A 9,731-nucleotide genomic window follows, 5' to 3' on the forward strand; every position below is an offset into this window, starting at 1 on the left:
TGTGAGTGTGTTTATATATGTGCACATGTATACATAGACAGAGGGCACAGGGCCAGTTGAATAGGAAGGGATGATACCTAAAAGGTGAAATTGATAGGTGAGAGAAGAATATATTGAGAGAAGATGACAGAATAGGGTAAATTATCTCATATAGAAGAGGCAAGAGAAAACTGTTACAATGGAGGGGAAGAACAGGAAGACAAAAGGGAATGAGTCAATCTTACTCTCACTGAATTTGTCTTAGGAAGGGAATGACATACACACTAAATAGGGTATCTCGCCCTACAGGAGTGTAAGGGGAAAGGGGATGATAGGCAGGGATGATGGAGGGGAGGACAGGTTGGGGGGAGGGTAGTTAGAAGCTCACACTTTTGAAAAGTTACAGGGTCAAAGTAGAGAATAGAATAAGTAGGGGGTGGGATAGTATGGAGGGAAATATAGTCAGTCTTTCACAATATATCCACTATGGAAATGTTTTGTGTAGCTACACATGTACAACCTATATTGAACTGCTTATCTTTCCAGTAAGGGTGGGTTACGAGGGAGGAAGGGAAAGAATCTGGAATTCAAAGTTTTAAAATAAAATGTTTAAAAATATATCATTATTATTATTATTACTATTTTACATGGAACTGGAAAATAAGATATACAGGCACTGGTGTATGGAGATCCTTTGCCCTACCAGAAAGTCGGAGTGGGAATAGGAGAGGATATAGGAGAGAGAAGATTGGGGGAGTGGGTATGCAGTGGGATTACTGTTTTGGGATGGTGGGTAGGGAAAAGACAGGGAGAAAATTTGTAACTCAAAATCTTGTGAAATGAATGATGTAAACTAGAATTAAACATAAAATTATTTTAAAATAAATTAAAATAAAATAAATTTAGCAATGGAAGAGATTCTTATCCTTTTTTTTTAGTTGTTGTTATTCCATGAACCCCTCTACAGGTCTGGTGAAGCCTATGGATCCCTTCTCAGGAAAAAAAATAATTAAGTGCATAAAATGAAATATATAGGATTACATAGGAAATCAGTTCTATTGAAATCATTATCAAAATATATTTTTTAGAAACAAGTTCACAGATCCCAAGGTAAGAATCTCTGATATAGACAAACCAGATGAATGTACTTCCTCATACAAGGAAATGTGCACATCTCCCAGAATCACACAATCCCATAATCTGATAGTCTGGAGACCTCAGTGACCATGTAGTCCAGCACAGACATCTGTTTCTGCTTCACTGCCAACTTCTAGGTTCTCATCTTTGAAGTAAAGCCACACACATACACACATAACTATTCCCTGAAGATGGACCATTCAGATATAGTCAAAACCACCAGCTGGCTCACAAATCTTAGAGGCCATATAGTTTTACATGGAGTTAGACAAAAGAGAATGAAAGCCACTTAGAAATGCTCTCACCTTGATTAGGTCAAATGAGGTTAAACACAATTTGGGAGAAATCCATGGTGGCAGACCCAAACTGATGTATATCATTCTTTTACTCTATTTGTCTCCATCTGCCCATCCCCTGTCCTGCTGTAGCTGAAGGGGCTGATCCATTAAGCCTGTATGGCCTTGTTTTCAATGAATTTCTATTTTCCAGCTTCTATCTGGGCCACAAAAGTAATTCTCTACACAGTTTTCAGTTGGAATAGCTCTCTAAAACTTACCCTTTGTAGTAAGTTTTAGTTGTATTGTTTTGTCTTTTTTTTAAATTTCCCTCCAATTAAGTAAAAGAACCAGTAAGACTCCTTGGCTTGCATCCTGGGCACAGCATAACAAAAATAATAATGATAATAGTAAAAAAAATTAAATGGAAAAATAACAAGGAGAAAATAATGGTCAGGCCAGATGGCATGCCAACCTAGAGACACGTTTTTAGTGATATTCATTAGTAATATTTGTAGGGAAGTTTTAGATAGTTGGTGTTTCCTTCTTGTGATATCTGATAACTAGAGCTGGAGTGATTTAAATTTTCAGTGACCAGGTGGCCTGGCATGGAAGAAGATGTTGTTTAAGCTAGATTCTGATTCCTGTGAAATACACAAAACAAGGCTAGCATGGAAAATGTCATTGGCACCGAGAGCATCTGCCGATGCTCCCTTGAATGCTAACTGCCTATTTTTAATATACTATTGTCTCAAGGTGGCATTTTAAAATGCCTTAGAAATGAGCGAATGGTAGGCAACAAACCCAGATGGTGGTGGTGTTATTGACTCTACCGATGGTTCAAAGGGAGGTGAGCTTCAGCTCATTAGCAGACAGACCATTACATCCACAACAGTCAGAGCATGAGGGAATTCAGGAGCTCAGGGCTGGCAAGGATCACGCAGGGTATCTAATTCAGCCTATTCCTATTCCTAAATATTCCCTTCTCTTACCACCACTCTCGTGGCCCTTGAGATCTCTGTCAGGGATGGAATTCTCTATAGTCTACATAGTACAAATCCCTGTATGAACAGAAGTCTCCTTTACAACATCCTCAGTAGCTAGGCTGAATTTGAAGACCTTGGTGATAGGGATCCCACTACCTCCAGAGAAAGCCCAGGTGCCAGATTGGCTCTGGATAGCTCACCATCTTTAGGAGATGTTCTGATTTATATTAAGCACACAGAGGGAGTTGAATGCTCCGATACGGAATGAGTCAACTTCAGGTACTTTAATATATTGGTTGTAATTAATTCAGATAAGTACAGGGGTTGGTAGAATTCCTTTGCAGTCAGTGCCTGCACTCACAGGTTTTCATTAGTCAATCTTGCTGCCTCTGTCTATATGCTCCACTATCTTGGTGAAAGGGCCTGATGTAATGGACCTCCATTAGGTGATGATAATTAAGGCAGGTGCTATCAAAATTTTCCAAACTCAGAAATGACAGCAGATCCTATCTTATTTCTCATGGTCTGGACCTTAAAGATCATTTTAGTCCAAACTGCACATATTGTAGAAGAGGAGTCTAGGGTCCAAGTGAGTTTCCATGATTGCCACAATTAGAAACCAATAAATACTCTGTTATCTTTCTCTTTCCCTCAAAATTTATTTAAAAAACAATGGAAATAATTCAGAGAAATTCTTCATAATTTATCATGATTTTGAAATATTTTTAGAACATATTTAGGAGTTAAAAACTATTTTAATAGGGGCGGCCAGGTGGCACAGTGAATAGAGCACCGACCCTGGAGTCGGGAGGACCTGAGTTCAAATCTGGCCTCAAACACTTAGCACAAAAACTAGCCATGTGACCTGGGGCAAGTCACTTAACCCCAATTGCCCTCCAAAAAGCAAAAAAAAAAAACAACCTTTTTTAATAAATACCTACATAGTTAAAAATTACAGAATTTCTGGGGCAGCTAGGTGGCACAGTGAATAGAGCATGAGCTCTAGAGTCAGGAGGACCTGAGTTCAAATCTGACCTCAGACACTTAACATTTACCATCTCTGTGACCTTGGGCAAGTCACTTAACCCCAATTGCTCTTCCTTCTCCCCTCCAAAAAGCAAAAAAAAACAAACATAAAAATTACAGAATTTCCAATTTAGAATGAGAAGGTCCCCAAGGTTGTGCAAGGTAGTAAATGACAGAGCTGAGCTTTTTTCTGTCCTCATAAATCCCACTTTTTCAGGACTCAGTTCATGTTGCCTGTCACTGGTTTTTAAGAGAAGTTCTCACATTGAGTTAGACACAATAAAGAAAAACAGATTTTTACTCTAGATTATATCCGTGCAACAGTGTCTCTGTATAGCTCTTGATATTAAGGAAGGTAATATTGTGTGGTATCAACAAAAATAACTCTGAACTATGGGATCTTGGGTACTTTACTTTACTTCTCTGGATCTCCATTCCCTTGTCAGTAAAAATAGTGCTTTGAACTAAAAAACAGGGGGATAGAACCTATGGCCTTGAGGCCACATGTGGCCCTCTAGGTCCTCAGGTATGGCCCTTCAACTGAATCCAAACTTCACAGAACAAATTTCCTTCATAATAGCCTTTGTTCTGTGAAACTTGGGCTCAATTAGAAAACATCACCCGAGGACCTAGAAGGATACATGAGGTCTTGTGGCCACAGGTTCCCCACCCCTGAATAAAAGAAGGTTAATAATTGTTTGTTTGAAGGAAAGCATGTTTAAAAATGAAAATGTTACACAAAGGGGATTTTTATGACTCTCAGTTTCAGTAGTAATATTTACTGGGGTTTAAGATCTCTTTAGCTCTAACATTCCATTTCCTATACTCTCAGATCTCTTTCACCTTTTTTCAGAAAACACAATTTTCTGTGTTCTATTCAAGCTCTGTTATTTGATATTATAATTAGTTCATTGGTTCAATCATAGAACATTTAGAACTTCAGATTGAGAAATCACAAAATGAGAGGGCGTTCTTTACAAGGTCCCCCAAAGTCTTAGTACAGTTTAGGTTATAAATGCTTACCCTCCCTCCCTTCCTTCCTTCCTTCCTTCCTTCCTTCCTTCCTTCCTTCCTTCCTTCCTTCCTTCTTTTCATCCTGTCTAGTTTAAGACTGCATGAATACTTTTGAGACACCCTATATAAATATCATTATGGCTTTCTTTCTTTCTTTTTCATTTGGATTCTCTGCACATTTTTCTCCTGTCCATGAGACTATGTAATCAGAAGAGTAGTTTTGTGTGTCTTTTTACCGAGGTTTTCTCTGTCATAACCTAACTCTAAAAATGAGACAAAAGATGTGTCCCCATTTTTTGATAAATTATTTAAAAAACACTTCCTGGACCAATTGTAAATGTTTGTTTAGACAGCCCCTTAATCTGTTCAGTTCTTCAAATATGTAGGTCAGAATAATGTCTGGCATTTTAAAAATACATGCCAGCATGTGCATTCTCTCACTGAAAGCTTCAAACACTGTTTTTTTCCCCTTTTTGTGGTTCAGGAATATGAGTCATCACTCAACAGTAACGTTGCAGCATTCGCATTGAAGGCTAAAGTGGTCTATCCCATCAATCAAAAATTTAGGGTAAGTATTCAGCACATTATTCTATAAAACCCCTTAGTTTGTAAATAAGCTTTGATTAAATGCTTGCCATTTGCCAGGCATTGTGCTAAGCACTGGTTATATAAAAACTTAAGTGAGACTATACCTAATGTTGAGGATAGATGTAAAGATAAAAATATATCAGTATCCATGTATTAGAGTAAGAGTATAGGTACATGCAAAAAAAGCAAAATTAGAAACAAGGTGATTTTATAAGAAAAACATTAGTAATTGGGAGGCAGGGATAAGGAAAGGCTTCATGTAGGAGATTGTGCTTGAGCTGAGCCTTTCAAAGCAATAAATAGGAATTCTAAGAAATGGGAATGAAGGGGCAGCCAGGTGGCTCAGTGAGTAAGAGCACTGGCTCCAGTGTTGGGATGACCTGGGGATCGAATCCCAGGCTCAGACACTTAGCACCCACCCAGAAACACCTGGCCGTGTAACCTTGAGCAAGTTACTTAACCCCAATTGCTTTAAAAAAAAAAGAAATGGGAATAAAGAAGAATTATATACTGGGAATATTGCACATTTAGTACAAAGACACAAAAAGCCATGGAGTGCTATGTAGGAGGAACAGTAAGACAGGTAGATTGACTAGACCATAATGTGTATAAATGGTAGCATTGTGTAATTAGATTGGACAGGTCAATTGGACTTAGGTTGTAAAGGGCTTTAAATGTCCAGTTTATGTTTGATCTTATGAGTGATAGTGGGCCACTGGAAATAAGTGAGCAAGATAGTGACATGGTCCGATCTGTGCTTAGGGAAATCACTTTGGAAGCTGTGTTGAGAATGGATGGGGTAGGGAGAGGCTTGAGACAAAGAGATCAATTAGGAAATTATTGTAATAGTCCAGGCAAGAGGTAATAAGGTCTCACACTAGAGGGATGGATGAGTTAATAGAGAGGCAGAGAGAGATTCCAAAGATGCTATATTAATCAGTTAACAAGCTTTTATTAAGCTCTTTTTATGTGCCAGGACTGTGCTGAGTGCTCAGAATATAAATACAAGCAAAATAGAAAGACAGTTCCTGCCTTCAAGGGCTTTACATTCTATTGGAATAAGACAATACATTAAAAAAAACACCTGCTGAAATTTGAGATGGGGAGGTTCTCATGTGGGACATGGTGGCAAGTCTGGTGTTAGAAGCCGAGCTGGGAGAAGAATGAAAGGTGATTGGTCTGAGCCTTTCCTCAAAACGGAGGAACTCTCCAATGGGAGAAAAAGGTCATAGGGATGAAGGGATGTTCTGGGTGAGAAGGCCACACATGATGATGGAAATTCCAAGGTGAGAAGGCATTTGAGACATCGTGGCAAATTCAGATAATCAGGACTCGGCAAACTATGATGGTCTCACTGCCCATTTTTGTACCACCTATGGGCCAAGAAGAGGAATAAAGTGAACACAGTTTTAATAAAAGGTAGATGGTGATGAATAATTCATAAGAGACATATATAAAAGGGACATAGTAACATACCAGACCTTAGGCAGAAAGAAGATAGGACAGGCCAAGAGAGGCCAGGTTCAGGACCTTTTTCAGAGAAGAGGAATCTGATGGACAAAAAGTATCTAGACAACAAATATAGACACTGGTTAAGAACTGGGAAATGAAGCACTAGATAACTGAGATCCATGAATTAAATACCAATGGTAAAGGACATGCAGACCAAGACCTTCACATCAGTCTAGCTTATGTTGACAACTCCTACCAAGACAAATGCTATTTATCCTATACTCTGGTTTTCTGTTCCTTCCTGAGTGAGCAGTGCCTAGCAGGTCTTGTAGACAGAGAAAGACAGAGCTCCTAGGATGCTGGCTTCTCTGCTTCTATCTAAAATCGAAAAGGTTCAACCATCTCAGAGACTTCTAACACATGACGGCTCACGAAATATCCCAATTCAGATTATAACAGGGTTTACTGTGTTTGCAAATAGAAAGCAAATGTGTGTGTATCAACAAGTTCAACTGATTTCTCTTGAATTCAAGAAGCTTTAGTTTTTCTATTCTCTCAACATGTGCAGGATGCTGTATGGGGCCCCATAAGACATGCAGTTTAGGAAAGACCCAGTCCCTATCTTCATTGAAGCCAGAAGCTAGTAGTTAAGAGTTAAGAGAGTTAAGAGTTAAGAGGCCAAACACTAATATCCATAGTTGACAACATCAGAGGACAAGTTCAGTAGAAAGGCACAAATAATAAACTGCTGTATGAGGGAGAGGAAGATGACCATTAGCCAGAGGACAGCTCAGAGGAAGATGCCTGAGGAAAGCAGTAATTGTTGTGGGCTTTAAAAGATGCCTAAGAATTCAGCAGGTGAAGAGGAGGTAGGAGGCCATTGCAGTCATGGCATATGGAATTGTGAGGAGGGACCTAGAAACCAAGTATAGAACCTATTCAGGGGGCATCAGTTTTTCAGTCTGAGTGAAACACAATGTATACAAGGAGTAGTATAACATAAATCTAGAAGGTAGGGTAGATTGGTTGGTTGGTTTTTGTCCTTCGTTCTCTAAGAGGACCAAAATGACCATCACTGTGCTAGAGTCAAGTTTCAGTGTGTTCGACTGTGGCTGATCAGACCAGTATGAGCTCGGAATGTTCTACCGCAGGTTAGACAAAAGTAGTGCATGTAAACATTTGGGGTGGATACTCTAAATTTGTGCATCCTGCATTTCCTTTGAGCTGTTTCAATTCTGCTTTGCTCATAAAGCACAGCACCTTCTCTGATATGGGCACGCCATGCAGAGTAGTCCTGTGCCAATAGGATAGAAATGGTGGCAACAAGGGCTTTAAATGCCAGGCAAAGACATCTGTCTATATTTTGCAGTTTCTCATATATTGCCCAATAGCTAATTTTAAAAATATTGGAACTTTGCCCTCATGTTGTGAAAACAACTAACCAATTTGGTCAACTCAAGGAGAAAATATTAGCTCAATTATGTAACCATATTTGCTAGTTGCTTCAGTCCCATCAGCAATACTGTACAAATGCAGCTTGAAAGCATCAGATTGAGAATGCAGTTAATAACAGACTGATTATTTCCTTTCTTGTGCTACATTGATTAATGGAGAGGGCTTTTTTTTCTCCCTTTTTTGTTATCATAGCCTCTTGCAGATGGATCATCCAATCCATCTTTGCATGAAAATTCGAAACAGGCAATTTTGCCTAATCAAATGATGGAAGTTTCTCCTTCAAGTAGTCTTGGATCCCTCAGCCAGGGAGACAAAGAAGATTGCAGTTCTTCTACCAGCATGCATTCTGCCATTAGTGATGACCGATTCCATGATAGAGCCTTTCTTAAGGTGAATTCCTTCCCAGAGGTGCTGACATGTGAAAGGTGAGGACCAAATTATAATATTCTACAGGAAGTTATGCTTGACAGTATAGGTCTTCTGCTGTACTTGATAAGGTCACATAAAAATACTCTGACTTTATAGGTGAAGTCAGGCAGCTAGGCGGTGCAATGAATAGAGTGCTGGACTTGGAGTTAGAAAGACTCATCTTCCTGAATTCAAATCTGATCTCAGGCAGTTACTAGTTGTGTGACCCTGGAAAAGTCACTTAACCCTATTTGCCTCAGTTTCCTTCTGTAAAATGAACTAGAGAGGAAAATGCCAAACTACTCCAGTATCTTTGCTAAGAAAACCCCAAATGGGGTCATGAGGAGCTGGACATGATTGAAATGACTGAACAACAAAAATCCATGAAGTAGTCATGTTGTTATTACTATTATTAACAAATGATATTACATATACATATTTTATAGCAACTTAATTTTGCAAAGTATTTTAAAATTATCGTCTCATCTTATCCTCTCAGTAACCCTTGACAATAGGTGATATTATTATCCCCATTTTAAGGATGAAGAAACTGAAGCAAGAAGGTAGATGATTTGCCCAGGGTCACACAGCTAGGAAGTGAGATATGTGAAGCTGGATTTGAACTAATCTTCTTAGGAAGTACCAATTTATTCACTGCAACCCCCTAGCCACCTGAGGCTTATGTGAGTTTCTTCATATGGCATTTACTTGTGATAAATACTTTTTTGATAATGATGGTGATGATGGTGGTGCTAATGATGAACACTTACACTACAGATGTTTAGGATCTAAATGACTGGGCAATCCTTGCCTTCCAATAGCACTTTGAGGCAGGTGGTGCAAGAAACATTATCCCCATTTTGCAAATATGAAAATCAGGGCATAGGGAAAGGAAATAGCCTGCTTGGATCACAGTGCTAGTGAATGACAGAGCCAAAATCAGAATTCAGATGTCCTGATTCCAGACCAGGTGCTCTGGTTCTTATTGAGCAAGAACAACAAAAAAAAAGTAATCTGTATAGAATAGGAAATTTTGGCTTGAAACTAGGAAAAACTTTATAAAAATTAGAGTTATTTACAAAGAGAAAATGCTACCTCTCAAGGCAATTGTTTCTTTTCTATTGTGATTATTCAGGAAGATACCACATCATCTCTTGTTTGGGATGTTGGAGATGAGATTTCTGCTTCAAATAAAAGTCGATTTTGTTTCTGTCTCTAGGGCTATGCAGACATACCTAATAAATCCGATGAATAGGCACATAATAGATTGTGGCATATTTTCATTAAAAAAGATCAAGTGCCAAATAATTGAGGCAGCAGATCTGACATGTTTTTCCTTCCTTCCTTCCTTCCTTCCTTCCTTCCTTCCTTCCTTCCTTCCTTCCTTCCTTCCTTCCTTCCTTCCTTCCTT

General features: G+C 38.8%; 1 protein-coding gene across 2 annotated transcripts in view; it reads left to right on the plus strand.

Moving 5' to 3' along the window:
• Positions 1-9,731, plus strand: part of EVC (EvC ciliary complex subunit 1) — a 142,187-nt gene that overhangs the window by 16,329 nt on the left and 116,127 nt on the right. For both annotated transcript variants that reach the window (XM_069070033.1, XM_069070031.1), the window contains exons 3-4: positions 4,902-4,985; positions 8,105-8,337. In XM_069070033.1, coding sequence (XP_068926134.1) covers positions 4,902-4,985; positions 8,105-8,337 — 317 coding nt within the window. The remainder of the gene's footprint in view (positions 1-4,901; positions 4,986-8,104; positions 8,338-9,731) is intronic.

Source organism: Petaurus breviceps, unplaced genomic scaffold (assembly GCF_028583685.1).
Source record: "Petaurus breviceps papuanus isolate PSGF00001 unplaced genomic scaffold, PetGlider_PUasm1.0 140, whole genome shotgun sequence".
Classification (NCBI taxonomy): domain Eukaryota; kingdom Metazoa; phylum Chordata; class Mammalia; order Diprotodontia; family Petauridae; genus Petaurus; species Petaurus breviceps.